The sequence below is a fragment of the Brassica rapa genome, chromosome A09 (assembly GCF_000309985.2).
Source record: "Brassica rapa cultivar Chiifu-401-42 chromosome A09, CAAS_Brap_v3.01, whole genome shotgun sequence".
Taxonomy (NCBI): domain Eukaryota; kingdom Viridiplantae; phylum Streptophyta; class Magnoliopsida; order Brassicales; family Brassicaceae; genus Brassica; species Brassica rapa.
The window spans coordinates 43,890,568-43,907,795 of NC_024803.2; the positions used below are offsets into that span (position 1 = coordinate 43,890,568).

Sequence of the window (17,228 nt, forward strand, 5' to 3'; positions counted from 1 at the left end):
AACAATCGGCGCTTTGAGTTTGTCCGTTTGTGTCGTCTGTGTCGATCGTGATCTGTAACAAGCCCTCATTAGCACCCTTGGCTTCACCTTCGGTAAAACCCTTTTTCAACTTTTGCGTGTTTCAGGCTCCTTTGATTAGTATACTATGAGCGGATGAGTTAAAGGATAGGTTAGAGATCATTTTACTTGATATTATATTTGGAATTGTTAGGTGATTATCTTTTTTCCCGTTATGGTTATATGCCTAGATGATTGTAAATGTTTAAGAAAGTTTTCTATCTTTGGTATAATGTTTAAACACTTTAGACGTTCCTTTGACTTTAAACGGTGTTTGTGTGTCCCCAAAAATTTGGATTTCTCTGGTTACTTTATTAGTTGTTTGTTTACTTTAGCACTTTACATCGGCTGTTCTTATGTAGTATTAGACTGAAGTTATTAAAAAGATACAGTTATGTTCGTATTAATTACTCTTGTACTTACTCTTGAAGTCATTTGGTCATCATTGTTCTTAAGCTATCTGTACTTACTCTTGTTATTATTTTTACGTACAGCGACTACTTTGACAAGTTGGCATCTATTGGTCACGTTTTGTTCCCTTCATGTGGCACTATGGATGAAGATGTTTGAACACAAGCCTTTCGATCCACGAGCTGTGATGGGATTTGGCATATTGAATGGGATATCCATTGGACTATTGAACCTCAGCCTGGGCTTTAACTCCGTTGGTTTTTACCAGGTAATAAAAGCTTTCTCATTCTAGCTGCTACATGATGATATATCCTTGCAGTCTGTGTGTTTCAAACCCCGTCTCTTCTCTCTGTTGGTATTAGATGACAAAGCTAGCAATCATCCCCTGTACTGTTCTCTGGAGACTCTCTTCTTCAGGAAAAAGTTCAGGTTAGCACTCAAAGTTCTCTCACTTGCTTTTTGTGCATTTCTGTTAAAGATGAGTGATTGTTACTTTGGAGGATACTATCTATGTTCTACTTTTCTATGCTATAACAGTTCAGCAACTTAGTGATAGTCTTATGTCCCTTTGTGATGATAATTCGTCCTCAGAATTTTCCATGGCTCAACGAGTTTCTCAAGCTAGTCTCTGGTCAAAGGCATAGTTAATGACACGCTTCTTTGTTTTGTTGCAGCCGAAAAATTCAGTTTTCATTAACCATCCTTCTTCTTGGTGTTGGAATTGCAACCGTCACAGATCTTCAGCTTAATATGCTGGGTTCTGTCTTGTCGCTGCTGGCTGTTATCACAACCTGTGTCGCTCAAATTGTATCCTATGCTTAGCCGTTCTTCTCCCATTGCTCTTTTCTTTCAATAATCTTATGCCAATTCGATGCTGTTATCTTTAACCAATTGTACACAGATGACAAATACCATCCAGAAGAAGTTCAAAGTTTCATCCACGCAGCTTCTTTATCAGTCTTGCCCTTATCAAGCAATCACACTTTTCGTCACTGGACCATTTTTAGATGGGCTCCTAACCAACCAGAACGTGTTTGCTTTCAAGTACACTTCTCAAGTTGTGGTAAGACTCAACCTGCGAGGGATTCTACCCATATTATTTTCTTTCGACATATATTTACATGTTCTTCTTTGTTTACTGCAGTTTTTCATCGTCCTGTCCTGCATGATATCAGTCTCTGTAAACTTCAGCACTTTTCTGGTCATTGGGAAAACGTCTCCGGTCACATATCAGGTTCTGGGACATCTGAAAACATGCCTGGTTCTAGCATTTGGATACGTGTTGCTGAAGGACCCATTCAACTGGCGCAACATTCTTGGTATTATGGTGGCTGTGATAGGAATGGTTGTTTATTCCTATTTCTGCTCGGTTGAGACTCAGCAGAAGGCAAGTGAAACATCAACCCAATTGCCTCAGGTATATTTCCTCTGGCTAATAGCTATATATAGCTTAATACTATTGAATGCGTGACACCAATAAATATATATCCCTGGTCCTTGTTAAAAATAGGATTCACCTACATCTCTCGTATGACTTATACAACAGAAACCCTTTTCTCCATGATAAAAGAAACAATTAGATGATTCACGTGAATCAGATTTCGTTTATGGTACTATTGATTTTTCAGTAAGACTGCTATCAGAGAAGCAAACCGTATCCTAGGCATTGTTTTGGTTGGTAAAGGTCTATAGCTTACATTGGTGGTGAACAAGAAAGAAAAAAAGAAACTGATGTTACTTTGTTGGGTTTGGCAGATGAAAGAGGGCGAGAAGGATCCGTTAATAGCAGCTGAAAATGGAAGCGGAGTGTTATCAGATGGTGGTGCGGGTGTGCAAAAGACGACAGCTCCTGTATGGAACTCAAATAAAGATTTTCAAGCCTAAAAAACTGAACACTGCTATTTTTTTTCCTTATATATATATATATCAAACTCTATTTTGTTATCAGATTTGTCAGAAGAAAGGAAAAACTTTTTTTTAATTCCTCTTGTTGTTTGTTTGTTTGTTTGTTCTCTTTTAAAGATCTCATAGCTATAGCTTTCCACACCGTATATAAGTAGAGAGAAAAGGGAACATACCTTTGATGATTCAATCTATATTCCAAAGTTATGGCTATATTCATCATCACTGGAAAGTGTATTTGATTTTCACACATGCGCCACTCAGTTTTTCCTCACCAATTTCTTGTTTTTTCCTCATTCCATATTGACCAAGTTAATAAAATCATTCATTATAGTATCATAAACATTAAAGCACCAGTGGTCTAGTGGTAAAATAGTACCCGGCCACGGTACAGACCTCATGATATCGCCTCATACTGAGCTCATCTATTCAATTTATAAGTTCAACTAAATTTGAAGGAATTGAAGTTTCCATTAAATTCTTCTATTATCCAATTATATGTTTCATAAATTCTTTTAAATTTGTATTTTAAATAATTTTTCTAAAATATTTTAGAATCTAGTGTTATTCAGTTCAATAATTATCTAAATCTATTAAATATTTGTGTTATTCAATTTTGGTGGATTTCATGATAATTGTATTTGAAAAGAATTTGATGAAAAATAATAATTATAAAATGTAAAGAAGCAATTCTAAGGTTTGAGTTAGGATTTGAAGAGAATTCTTTATAGCATTTATTTATTAGATATGTATGTCAAACTTATTGATATGATGAATTTGGAAATGTAATATTCGTTATTAATTTATATTATCGTTTTAACGAAATGACAAAGTATATCATTTGATGTAATCCATATTATAAAGTGGAAAAAAACTTTTTTAATATTATATATAATTTTATTATATAAAAATAATTGGCTTTATTTTTTTTTTCTAAGTAGAGTCGTTATTTCACTTTTAAATGACTTTGTCTGTTTATATAGTATGAAAAATGACTTTGTCTGTTAATATGGTATGAAAATAATTATGGTATTATTATTTTATCAGCAAAAGTTTTGTTTTTTCCCTGTGCATTTTATATAAAGATTCAAAAAATTCATGAAAATTTATATGAATTGTTTCCTATCAAATTTAATTATATTTCTTTAAAATCTAAAATGAAAGAATTAGACAAATACATTAAAATCATCATCAAATCATTTGAAATACTTCAAAATCTATCATTTATGTCTTCAATTGAATTCTTTCAAAGTCAATTAAATTCTTGAATCCAAACCAACTCCTAAAAGTTTTCTTTTAAAACAAAATTAAGATAGCAAAAAAAAAGTAAAGTTATGATTGTTATATTCAAACTAGAATTAGTAATAAAAACAGATTTACCTTTTATCTTCCTCTACGCATTTCTTCCAAGTCTCATCGCCACTAGACCAACATGCTTCCAAACATTTTGAAAAACTTTGAATATTTTTCAAGCAGGCAATATGTTTTGTTTGTGCTTTCTTGTTGTGACCTGCTTGTGTGTGTATATAGTATCACATTGCTTGGAGAAGATGCTTGTATGTTTTTCTTTTTTTTTCTTTTTTTTCGTATTTCAGCATGAAGGGGTGCTAACACCTGTACTCAGCGCTATTATAGTATTACTAGGTTAAGCTGTGATCATGTTGCTAACCGACTGGTTTTTTCGTTATTGGCAAGCAGACTGTCTTTGCTTTTCCTTAAGCGGCTAATCTGTTTTGGCCTTTTATGAATCCTTTGTATATGGAATTCTTAGGGTTTTGGTTTGAGGAAATGACATTGGTCGTGTTTGGTATGAAATTCGGTTTGTTATTTTATTTATTAACTTGGTTCGATTTTATTTTCAAATTCCCATTTAAAAAGAATTTTTTTTACATTTCGGTTATTGCCAGATTTGCTCTTAATTATTTTAGTTTGTTGGTTTAACCAATATAAAATAACCAAAAATATAGCCAATAATGAATGTTTTGCGGATCAGTTTTTCCATCCAAACTAAATTTAAGTTGTCCACATAAAATTATGGTTCGGTTTCGCTTAGTTTAATGGTCAGGCCCTAAACCATGGAGTCTCCACTTTTTTTTTCAAGATTTTTTTAATGGATTTTTTTTTTGGTGTGGTTTTTAATGAAAGAAGTCTTCATCATGGTTTCCAAACTAAACCATGCTTGATCGGTTTCCTTGATCAAGCTTGAGGGGGAGTGTTGAGATGATATGTACTTGTTGAGAGAAATGCAGTGAAATGTATAAAGTGCAGCGTGGTGCAATGAAGTGTAAGAAAAGAGAAACATATCAGGACATGTTGGCATAAACTCTCAAATTCAACTATCGAATAAAATCTCATCGAAACCTGCAAAAAGTTATTTAATTTTGTTAGCAATTGTACGATATCAAATAATTTAATATAAAAATAATTGGCTTTTATTTTTTTTTTCTTAGTAGAGTCGTTATTTCACTTTTAAATGACTTTGTCTGTTTATATAGTATGAAAAATGACTTTGTCTGTTAATATGGTATAAAAATAATTATGGTATTATTATTTTATCAGCAAAAGTTTTGTTCTTTCCCTGTGCATTTTATATAAAGATTCAAAAAATTCATGAAAATTTATATGAATTGGTTCCTATCAAATTTAATTATATTTCTTTAAAATCTAAAATGAAAGAATTAGACAAATACATTAAAATCATCATCAAATCATTTGAAATACTTCAAAATCTATCATTTATGTCTTCAATTGAATTCTTTCAAAGTCAATTAAATTCTTGAATCCAATATCAACTCCTAAAAGTTTCCTTTTTAAAAAAAAATTAAGATAGCAAAAAAAAGTAAAGTTATGATTGTTATATTCAAACTAGAATTAGTAATAAAAAACAAATTTACCTTTTATCTTCCTCTACGCATTCCTTCCAAGTCTCATCGCCACTAGACAACATGCTTCCAAACATTTTGAAAAACTTTGAATATTTTCCAAGCAGGCAATATGTTTATTTGTGCTTTCTTGTTGTGACCTGCTTGTGTGTGTCTATATAGTATCACATTGCTTGGAGAAGATGCTTGTATGTTTTTCTTTTTTTTTCTTTTTTTTCTTCGTATTTTAGCATGACATGGTGCTAACACCTGTACTCAGCTATTATAGTATTATGTTGTTTTTGCTATAATGTTACACTAAATAAAATTGATATTGTAGCAACGTGATATATTTAAGCAGTTTAATTAAATATATTATCTTTATAAAATTATAAATAAATTGTATTGTTACATAGTCATGATATTAGATTGACTTATCATAATTTTTATGTGCTTTCTAAATTGATTTTAAATGCATATAAGAAAATAATTTTGAAAATTATAAGATAAACTGACATGATAATATAATGGCCCAGAAATTATTTTCAGTTCCACCAAAGTAATTATAATACGAGGTATAATATTTTTGATCATTTGGTGACATTTGATTCCTTGAACTTGTTCTCTTCGAGATGCTTCTCCTTCAGTTTGATATTAAGATGTTTGATATTACATGATATAATGACAATTTGTATTATAATGCATAATATGATCTAAGAGGATGAATGTGATAACAATGCAACAATAAGAACGAGTTGAAGTTTCAAGTGTAGAAGTTGAGATGATAAGTGTTGATTCATGATGTTTGATTTTAAGAATTCCGACAAAAAAAGAGTGAGAAGCTCATTTTGAATTTCGAAATGCATTAATCAAACATTTATGGGGTGAATATATTAATTCAAATAATTAGTAAAAGATGTATGTATTATTTTAGATGTAATGTATTTTTGTTTATATGTTTTTAGTTATTTTAATTTCATATGTATTTCAAAATTATTATTATACTGTGATACAAATATATTAATTGTTGGGGAATTGCCACTAATACCACTTTCCTAATACCACTTTTCAACTTTACACTTTTCAAATTTACCTTTAAAATTTTAGTAGGTAAAGTACCATTATACCCTTATTTAATCAAACATAAACATAAGTCTTCTCCCACAAGAAATTGAAAATTCAAAAACCCCTAATCGAGAGATTGATTCCGGCGATCGAGAGATTCCAACGAGAGATCGATTCCGGCGAGAGAGATCGATTCCTTCGAGAGAGATCGATTCCGGCGAGAGAGATCGATTCCGGCGAGAGAGATTCGATCCGTCGAGAGAGTTTCGACGACTTCAGCCATTTTCACCGGCGAGATTTGATTATTCAGGCGACATTGACGTCCGACGAGATTTGGCGTAGACTACAAGCTCAATCGAATCAATCTCTCTTCACGAACGTAACAAAGTGATTTTCGTCTCTTTTCTGTAATTTTTGCTTGGTTTCTCAAAATCGATCGGTTTCTGGGAAGGAGACGAATTTTTCTCATGAAGTTTTCGAATCTCAGATTTATAAAACCTTATAAATTTTTAGCTATGAGGAATATAGTTTTATGTATTTTTCTTATTGATATATCTTGTTGATCATTCCTTCTCTAATACCCATGTTCTTTATAATCAGGTTATGGTGTTCGAAATTTGTTCTATATGTGGAGAATGGAAACTAATAAATGGAATTCACTGGGATTTCATAGTGGATGATCAACGAGGATCCTCTCTTAGTATGATTCATGAAGATATCAGCTACAATGATTTGATTGTGGCTGTTTTAGAAGATTTTGGAATTGATGGCAACAGAAACAGTGTAAATCTTAGCTATGCCTCACCTTCAAAATTAAACTTTGGTACAAAAGAGCTTCCTCCAGCATTTATTAGGAATGATCGTCAAGTAACATCTTATCTGAGCAAACTTAAGGAGAATGGAGACCTTCATCTATGTGTAACCATTAAGGTAACTGCATGAAACTCTTTTGCTAACTTGTTTGTTTATTAGAGTTATCATTTATTTTATAAGGTAGTATGTAGTAGTAGTGATTTGCTCATTGCTTGAAGAAGTTTGCCATAGCAGTATCTATTACAACTTTTACATTTATAAGACCTTATAATAATAGTTGTGCATTTTGCAGGATCATTACCAAATATATTTTAACTATTAGCTTTTATGTTTTTTTTTTAATGTTTCAGAGAAGAACTCAATTATCACCAATGATTATGTCAAATATGATCCAGCCACGGGGTGGAAATAGTAATCATGATTTGCCTATTGCTGGAACTAGTAATCCGCGTGAGGTATTTATTACAACTCTCATTTTTATAAGGCCTTGTAAATGATTATATATTTAGCTTTATCTTTTTATGTTTCATTACAAGATTCATTACTAGCTTTATGTTTTTATGTTTCAGACAGGAACACAAAAATCACCATTGATTATGTCAAACATGATTCAGACACAAGATGAAATTTCTAGTACTCATGATTCGCCTATTGCTGGAAGTAGTAATGTATTTGAGGTACTTTTCAAAACTCTTACCTTAACATTCATAATTATAATGTCTTATAAAGGTAATAAATACATGTTTAATTTTCTAGAGAGGAACAAAAACACACGCGGAGACTGAATGGAACAGCATTCAGAGAGTTGACGAAGTCTCTGGTATACAACATACTTGTATTAGCGACAGTCTTATTTCTCCTTCAAGTGGTCTTGTTAGCAATAAGGTACATATAACTTTTTCCTCTGTCAAATATAAATATATGAGAGTTTAATCAATGTCTTATAATGGGTTATAAATTCTATTTTTAATGTATATGTTTCATGTTTTTATCTTAGAGAGGATTGGACTCGATTGGACTTGCTGTATATGGGTCTGGAAAGTCAAAATTGCCATCTTTCTCCAGTAGACGTGGTAGAGAAAGCATGGGAGAAGATATCTTGTCTCCCAGTTGTGGTGATGATGATGATTTGTTCTGCGGGAAGTTTTTCAAGGATAAAAAGGAAATGAGCACAAAGTTGAGGTTGCATGCAGTTAGTAAAAGCTTTGAGTTCCACACAGAATATTCAGACAAAACACGTTATGTTCTTAGTTGTGTGGATGAAAGATGCAGTTGGAGTTTTCGTGCAAAATCAGTTAAAGGATCTCAGAGTTTTTTTGTTCGTCATTATGTATCTAAACATACTTGTGACACTTCTCTGAGAACTGTTAGTCATCGGCAAGCTACTGCAAAATTGTTGGGAACTATGGTCAGCAATCATTATGAAGGAGGAAAGATTGGGCTGAAACCTAAACAGATCATGGAAAAAGCTAGAAATGATCATGGTGTTGTGATTACATATTCAAAGGCTTGGAGGTCTCAAGAGCACGGCCAAGATATAGCTAGGGGTACTCCTGATGACAGTTATGAAGCTTTGCCCAGTTGGTTTCACATGATAAAAGAAAAGAATCCAGGTTCTGTGACTTTTATCGAAGTTGATGCTGTTGGGAAATTCAAATACGCATTTTTGTCGCTTGGTCCATCTATCAGAGGGTTTAAGTTGATGAGGAAGGTACTTTCTGTTGATGGTGCCCATCTGAAATCAAAGTATAAAGGGACTCTACTTGCTGCCACAGCACAAGATGGTAATTTTCACTTGTATCCTATAGCTTTTGCTATAGTTGATTCTGAGAATGAAGCCTCATGGAGTTGGTTTATGAAATGTCTGAAAACCATCATTCCTGATGAAGAGGATTTGGTTTTTGTCTCTGATCGTGCGGCCTCTATTGAAAAAGCTCTTTTACAACATTATCCTGTTGCTCACCATGGAATCTGCATCTTTCACTTTCAAAAGAATGTCCAGGACAATTTCAAAAGTTCAACACTTGTCCCTTTGGTTGTTGAAGCTGGTTATGCCTACACCAAAGCTGATTTCGATTGCTATTTTCAAGAGATTGAGGAGTCCGACATTGTATTAGCAGATTATCTTCGTAAAGCAGACTTCAGGAAGTGGACCCGAGCTTATTCTCCTGCTAATCGCTTCAACATCATGACGTCAAACTTGGCCGAATCTATAAATTCTTTGCTGAAAGTGAGTCGTGAGTATCCAATTGTCTGTCTTTTTGACACTATTAGGATGATAATGACTAAGTGGTTCACTGAACGACGTGAGGAAGGAGTTCGTCACATGCACCCTGTCACTGTCGAAGTGGGGAACAAGATGAAGGAGCTATATGATTTTACGTCTCGCTTCCTTGAAGTTTCCAAAATCAATGATTCAGAGTTTGAGGTTAAGGGAGATACAAGAGATCAAGTGGTGAATTTTCAAACAAGGCATTGTTCATGTTTTGTGTTTGATATTGAGAAGTTTCCTTGTGCTCATGCAATTGCCGCTGCAAAATCTGGGAATAAGCACGAAAATGATTATGTCGATGAGTTTTTCTCCAATGAAAGGTCCGTTCTCTCAGCCATTGTGGTAATACATCAGCACGTTTATATATGTTTACAAAATTGATCAAATTTATAAGGTTTTATAAATATTGTTCTACAACACTTCTTTTTCATTTTTCTGTCTTTATTGTACCTTTATTTAATTCTCTTAATTTTCTTATTAGGTTTACACTAGCATATTCAGAGAGTGTATATCCTGTTGGTGATAAAACATATTGGGATATTCCTCCCCATGTAGCTTCGTTTGTTTGTCGCCCTCCATCTACACGCTTTCCTAGTGGGAGGAGGAAAAAAAAGAGGATACCAAGTTCGTGGGAGTATGGAAAATATCGGCCCATATCTAAACCATCACCCAAGGCTTACAAATGCAGCAGATGTGGACAGAAAGGACACAACAAAGGTAGTTGTGTAAGGCCTATTTGATAACAGAGTAGTATAAAAACTTGTGTGCAATTGATTATTTTATATGATGTTATAAGAGAGAATTGGAATCGAATAGATTTTGGGGAACCTTTTACTATTACATTTTATCGTTTTATAATGATTTATAAAGTTTACAGGTGTCTAATAGAAGTTATGTTCCTTTTATTTTTACATCTATCATTTTATAATGCTTTATAAATTTTGCAGGTGTCTAATAGAAGTTATGTTATTTATTATACGAAATGTGTGGTTACATAAACTACCCTTTATAAATCATTAGGATTCAGATTAATTGTAGAAATTATATGTTCGTTTGATATCTTAGCTTACTTGCATGAACATAAATAAAATATGTTTCCTTAGCAAAGGTTTAAGGTACAAACCAAAATATATTTTCCTCATCATGAAGGATTAAGGGACAAGCCAAAAGATGTTCCTCATTGAAGACATCATCAAAAGATAACACACTAAAACTGAAAAAGTTCCATAGATATTTGTTAAAAGTACTAAAAAACTGAAAGAGCTTCATTTCTTCAAATTCGCGATGCTTCTAATCGGCATTTTTAAGATCTTCCAAAACACTTCCTATCACATCATCAGCTGAATCTTTCTCAAATTGTTTCTTTTGTTTTTTCGATTTGGGGGTGCCAACATTGTGTTCCTTTATAAGCATAACAATTAAGAAAATCAGAAATGATAATTGGATGTAGTCAATGAAATTTGAAAGAATATTTTATAAACCATTATACATAGAGAGATATTTACCTTATTTCCTCTTCCATTCTTCTTTGTAAACTTCACGTGCTTTTTAGATGCATCCTCATTCCCTTCTCCATCCTTCAATTTTAATGACACAATAAGTAAAGTTACATAGAGCATATTAAACATTTAAAAAGTCAATCAGTTTATAAAGACTTATAAATCAGCTTACTTCATTGGTTTCTGCATGATCTTCTACTTGTTGTTGTACTTCACGTGGGGGTGTTACACCTTTCTTCTTTCCCTTATATTACAAGACAAATAAATAACTTAGCAATTTCGATTTTAATAACAGCCTTTGTAAATCAGAAATGATAATCAGAAAGAACATTTTATAAACTATTATACACAGAGAGATATTTACCTTAGTTACTCTTTCACTTTTCCTTGTAACCTTCACGGGCTTTTCATATGCATACTCATTTTCTTCTCCATCCTTCAATTTTGATGACACAATAAAAAAAGTTACATAGAGTATACTAAACAACATTTTATAAAGCATTATACACAGAGAGATATTCACCTTAGTTCCTCTTTTACTTTTCCTTGTACCCTTCATGGGCTTTTCAGATGCATCCTCATTTACTTCTCCACCCTTCAATTTTGATGACACAATAAAAAAAGTTACATTGATTATACTAAACAGCATTTTATAAACCCTTATACACTGAGAGATATTCACCTTAGTTCCTCTTTTACTTTTCCTTGTACCCTTCATGGGCTTTTCAGATGCATCCTCATTTACTTCTCCACCCTTCAATTTTGATGACACAATAAAAAAAGTTACATTGATTATACTAAACAGCATTTTATAAAGCATTATACACAGAGAGATATTTACCTTAGTTACTCTTTCACTTTTCCTTGTAACCTTCACGGGCTTTTCATATGCATCCTCATTTTCTTCTCCATCCTTCAATTTTGATGACACAATAAAAAAAGTTACATAGATTATACTAAACAACATTTTATAAACCCTTATACACTGAGAGATATTTACCTTTCTTCCACGTTTCTTTGAACCTTTCACGGGGTTTTCAGATCCATTTTCCTTAGCACCGACGTCAACATCTGTATTGACTTCTGTGTCATCCTCTTGTTGTTGCTCCTCTTCCTCTTGTTTCTGTTCCTATTTCAATTAAAGGATTACATATTTATAATGATTTATAAATTTAAAACGATTGTTCAGTTTATAAAGATTTATAAATCAGCTTACTTCATTGGTTTCCGGATTTTCACTCTCTTTATCACCGTCGTCCACATCGTCTTCTGTATCCTCTTCTTCTTGTTGTTCCTCTTCTTCTTGTGGCTGTTCCTATTTAAAAAAAAAAAGATTACATATTCTTAATGATTTATAATTCTATAACGGTTTTCAATTTATAAAGGGTTATAAATAAGCTTACTTCATTGACTTCTGCGTCATCCTCTTGGTGTTGTTCCTCTTCCTCTTGTGTCTGTCCCTATTTCAATAAAAGGATTACATATTTATAATGATTTATAAATTTAAAACGATTGTTCAGTTTTTAAAGATTTATAAATCAGCTTACTTCATTGGTTTCCGGATTTTCACTCTCTTTATCACCATCGTCCACATCGTCTTCTGTATCATCTTCTTGTTGTTGTTCCTCTTCTTCTTGTGGTTGTTCCTATTTTAAAAAAAAAATTACATATTTTTAATGATTTATAATTCTATAACGGTTTTCAATTTATAAAGTGTTATAAATAAGCTTACTTCATTGACTTCGACTTCTACATCATCTTCATCTTGATGTCCTACTTCACGTGGAGGTCTTACACCATTCTTCTTTCTCTAATATTACAAGAAAAAAAACTAGCTTAGCAATTTCGAATTTAATAACAACATTATAAAATATCAAAAATAAAATAACCTTAGCGATTTCCTTTCTTTTGGCATCTATATAAACTCCTAAAACTTCATTTTCGTCAAGTTCATAATCGGCATTCTGTCCATTTACCTGAAATATTATATGTGAGCTCACACACATTGTATTAAGAATATGAAGACGTTATAGATAGCAAACCTTGGTTTTTGTGGCGGCTTCAGTTTCTTTTGACTTCTCAGTTTCCTGTTACAAGTTAGAAGCATATGAATCTTTTTGTCATTTACAACACGAAACAAATATAGAAAGTAGTTTACCTTCACAGTTTCTCCACGAATGTTCAAAAGACCTTCAAGGTACTTCACTCTTTCTTCAAGAGACACTACCTTATTATTGAGGAATTCAATCTTTTCTTGATCAGTTGCATCAATCCCAGGAACAGAATTATTTTCGTCCACTTCAGCTTCAGCAACGGCAATGTCGACACTTCTATTGAGCCAATCTTGTCTCTTCAAACGATATCCTCTTTTGACAAGATCAACAACTCTTCCAAATTCACAGTCAACATCTTCAACCAAGTCGCTATGCAATCCGGGATCTCCAAGGATACATTTGACATCAACCTGACAAGTGTTTGCATATGATCAAACAATCGGTAAAAGAAGAATGCAAAGACTAAAACAGTTTTATAAAACATTATAAACGGTTACCTTCTCCATTTGGTCGAATCTGTTAACCTCCTCAATAGTAAGCGCTTTGGTTTCTTTCCAATGCAAGCACAAGGGAAACTGAATTCCATCATCGCTAATACCAAAGAATGTGCCTAGTTGATTCACAGAAGATAACGCCCAGAGCTGAAGCGCATATATAAAGCCACAAATCGCGTATTGATTATTCTCCGTCAGCTTTGCATAGGTAAAGCTCTTCACTTCTTTCAGTAAATAATCAAAGGCCAAATTCCCCCAGGGATACTTGCAAAACTCTTTGAAATTTCTAGCTCTAAGCAGACGCTCTTCTGGAATACTTGTCACCGGATTGCTTGCCATCAATATCCCTTCCACAAGGATTGTAGCTCCCAATCTTAATCTCTGATCAGCAGTAAGCTCTTTACTCTTTTCGACAAGAAGCTTAAGCAAGGTGTTTAGAGTTTGATTCTTGTTCATCCATGGATCTTTCTTCTTCTTTTTTGTTGCTGAAGTCTCGGCTTCATCTTCATCTTTATCAACAACACAAGGCAGACCCGTTGTCAAGTGGAATTCTCTTAGAGAAAACCTCATTAGTTGTTCTCCAAAAGTAAACCACAAACCCTTCTCGCCTATATCAATTCTCCTTAAGAGTAAGTGATGAATCAAATGCCTTGAAAACACCATAAGCTTCTGCTTCCTTCCCATCTTAATTACCGGAGCCAAGAATGAATCTTCAAGCTTCTTGAATTCTTTGCCCAAAAGGGTTTCAACTTTACCAACCAACTTCAGATTGGAGCGCTTGTTAATTCTTTGCAATACGACTCCTTTTGTACCAGTTTCGGAGATTCTTTTTGGCAAAGCAATCTTGTCATTAGACTCACTCATCGTTTCACCTGAAACAATTCAAAATGGCAATGTCAAAGATATGTTTTATAATGACTTATAAAGGTTTTGTTTATCAACACTTGTAAATCATAATAGATCATTCTAAAATCGATTAACCACATCAAAAACGAAAGAACTAGCAATGAAATATATCGCAAATGACAGAGTGAGAAGAAGAATCGCTAAGAAGAACCAATAACATTACCGGAGTTAAGAGAAATCGATGGTGAAAAGTAAGTTTTTGTAACCAAAGAAATGTAGAACGGCGGAGTATAAATAGAGATCAAAAGATGCGCTTCAGCTCTGTATCAGAAGAGACGCGAACGGAGGAAGGCGATGAAAAGTCCCGACTTTTTACCCTAATTCGTGACGGTTTTATTTTTTTTACACTAAGGCCCAATTTCGATTATCAATGTTTAAGGCCCAAGTTTATTTATGGTTTAATGCTTAGAAAACGGTTTTATAAACTATTATAGATTAACAAGCTTCTGCAAAATATTTATATGCTTTTTAAAAAATTTTATTAACCCTTATAAATTATTATATAGAGATTCATAAGTCTTTATTAATTATTGTCAAAATTTGTAAATCATTTTATACAGATTTATAAATCTTTTAAAATTGTTTATAGGTCTTTATATATTACCTTATTTTATAAATCTTCATAAAACCTTATAAGCCCTTCAAAATAATTGTCAAAATTTTATATAGATTTAGAAGCCCTTGTAAACTATTTATTGCTCTTATAAACTACACATATTTGTAAGTCTTTATAAATTATTTATAGGCTTTTATAAATCATAATCTACATTTTACCTCGTGGAATCTCTTGAGGGTCTATGATTGGAGTGGCTACATCATCCATCATATCTTCTGATTCATGAGGTAATGGTAACTCCTTTCCCTACACATCATTAGTAAAAATATATAGTTTAAAGATAAGAAAAAGAAGCCTATGAGAACACATATATAGGTGATAGTCTAAAACTTACATATATGGTTTCATGGTTTTGTGTTTCAGCCTCAGTGGCTTCTAAAACAGAAGTGTTTCTGTGTCTCTCGAGAGAGGATGTGATTTCTGTGGCATCATCATTCACCTTATCCTCTTCATTGGATTCTAAAACAAGTGTGATACTAGGGCTCTCTTGATCGGATCTGATTTTGGTGGCATCATCATTCAACGTATCATCTTCATCGGTGGCAAGTGTGTTACTAGGACTATCTTGACCGGGTCTGATTGGTGTGCCAGCATTATTTTCAAATTCTCTCTGCAAAAATGGTGTAGGAAGATTTTAAATTGCACCAAAAATGAATACAAATTATGTGTGAGAAAATACCTCATGTGCGCGAATCCAACTACCACCACCTAGCCACTCCATTGACAGCCTAATCTCAGTATAATTAAAAACCGCATCCTCTTTTGTGGCAGCGAAATACACTTTGTATTTGTTTTCAAGGAGAATTTCCGTCACTCGACCTTTGCGCCACCCATGGGTAACAACCACTTCAACATAGTCGTTCAGACTGTACTCTGCACAAAGATCTCGAGGAGGAGATGGCCTTATTTTGCAAATATCAACTATTAAATGTTTTCCTTCCGCTTCATCACTCGAATTTTGTGAGATTGTACATCTTTTGATCAGAAATTTTCTTCTATCATCTCCTTGTTTCCGAACTTCTGTAATTACCAATGCTCGGACCCAAATTTTTTCCTTTTCACTTTCACTAATTTCACGGGTCATTTCCACCAACTTCCCTCTCGTAAACATGTGTTGACTCAATACCTTCAATTCCAAAACAATCATATATAAGCTAAAGCCCTCAAACATTCAAAATTTTATAACTTAAAACATACAAAAAAAAACAATACCTTGTTTTTGCTTTTGACCCATTTGGAGCCGATCCAATCAGCATGAGGTCTCAGTTGGCTTCTGATGAATCTCATTATGTCTGGTGGATCATCAAAGTAAACCAAAAAACTACCATCTGGCCTTTCAACTACGATAACACCAGTCCACCAACCATTATTAAAATAAGCATCCACCACCGACCCTTCCTTGAATACGACACCCTCATTCAGACACTCTGGCGGGACTGGCCGAATAAAACTTCTTTCAATAGTTTCCTTCAAAGGACTTACACCATCTTCGTTGAACATAGTTTTGTAACTAACCCGAAGCTTTTTTCCTGTTACTCTCGTCGGATTTTGCTCGAGGATAGCTCTATACCAAGAACCTCTGAACCCATCTTCTTGAATAGATACTTCTACTTCACAATCTTTGGCAATAGACAAAAGTTTTCCTTTTTTCTTCAAATTATTTTTCATCTTCCTGAGGAGGAATCGGAAATGCAGATCACAAAAAAAAAATCAAGAAAAGAAAGAAACTAGGTGAATTAAGATCAAATGAACGACATGCATCCAAGAAACTGAAACAAATTGAGATTTTAGATAAATCAATTAGGTTCCATACAAAAATTCAATTCGATTTTGGAGTGTATATACAAAAGCAAATAGGAATTTCAATTTGATCTAAATTGAATATAAAAAATCAAAAGAGAATACAGTGAATGTTCTTGAATTAACTTTTGCTAAATTCGATTCAAGTTGAATTGGAACTGAAACTGAAACAGATTGAGATTTTAAGTCAATCAATTAGGTTTCAAACAAAAATTCAATTCAATTTAGATTGTTGATTCAAAAATGAAGATGAAACTCAATTACCTTTTGCCACGATAATGATTCAAAATGGGGAAGATTGTTGTGTTGATTCTTCTTCTTGAAATTTACGGACATAGAGAAACGATGAAGAAATGATAGAAAACAAGAAAGCAAAAAAAAAAACGTGTCATAGTGAAGAAGATGAAGACGTGTCGCGTGAGAAGAGTTAAATTTACTGTTTTGCCATCCCTTTTGGTAAATGATAAAAAAACAGATA

General features: G+C 33.2%; 2 protein-coding genes and 1 pseudogene across 24 annotated transcripts in view; 2 read left to right on the forward strand and 1 right to left on the reverse strand.

Annotated features, from left to right (window-relative positions):
• The window catches only part of LOC117127863, a 23,944-nt gene extending 6,870 nt beyond the window's left edge, over nucleotides 1–17,074 (reverse strand). For 7 of the 23 annotated variants that reach the window (XM_033278652.1, XM_033278646.1, XM_033278637.1 and 4 more), the window contains exons 1-12: nucleotides 16,163–17,074; nucleotides 15,630–16,076; nucleotides 15,285–15,560; nucleotides 15,109–15,196; nucleotides 13,432–14,300; nucleotides 13,039–13,344; nucleotides 12,923–12,967; nucleotides 12,770–12,856; nucleotides 12,613–12,690; nucleotides 12,428–12,526; nucleotides 12,284–12,340; nucleotides 12,097–12,195 (exon numbers count right to left, since the gene is read on the reverse strand). In XM_033278652.1, coding sequence (XP_033134543.1) covers nucleotides 12,097–12,195; nucleotides 12,284–12,340; nucleotides 12,428–12,526; nucleotides 12,613–12,690; nucleotides 12,770–12,856; nucleotides 12,923–12,967; nucleotides 13,039–13,344; nucleotides 13,432–14,300; nucleotides 15,109–15,196; nucleotides 15,285–15,560; nucleotides 15,630–16,076; nucleotides 16,163–16,618 — 2,907 coding nt within the window. In that variant the 5' untranslated portion in view covers nucleotides 16,619–17,074. Of the gene's footprint in view, nucleotides 1–10,281; nucleotides 10,783–10,886; nucleotides 10,959–11,052; nucleotides 11,125–11,244; nucleotides 12,010–12,096; nucleotides 12,196–12,283; nucleotides 12,341–12,427; nucleotides 12,527–12,612; nucleotides 12,691–12,769; nucleotides 12,857–12,922; nucleotides 12,968–13,038; nucleotides 13,345–13,431; nucleotides 14,301–15,108; nucleotides 15,197–15,284; nucleotides 15,561–15,629; nucleotides 16,077–16,162 lie in introns of those variants that run through there. The other 16 variants (XM_033278659.1, XM_033278657.1, XM_033278655.1 and 13 more) reach the window with 16 other exon arrangements.
• Nucleotides 2–2,514, forward strand: LOC117128270 (annotated as a pseudogene).
• On the forward strand, nucleotides 6,253–10,875 carry LOC117127865. The gene is made up of 7 exons (XM_033278663.1): nucleotides 6,253–6,683; nucleotides 6,897–7,226; nucleotides 7,460–7,564; nucleotides 7,679–7,786; nucleotides 7,866–7,994; nucleotides 8,107–9,701; nucleotides 9,863–10,875. Exons 2-7 carry the CDS (start codon nucleotides 6,900–6,902, stop codon nucleotides 10,119–10,121), a joined length of 2,523 nt encoding a protein of 840 aa, XP_033134554.1. The 5' UTR covers nucleotides 6,253–6,683; nucleotides 6,897–6,899; the 3' UTR covers nucleotides 10,122–10,875.
• Nucleotides 17,075–17,228: the final 154 nt, after the last annotated feature.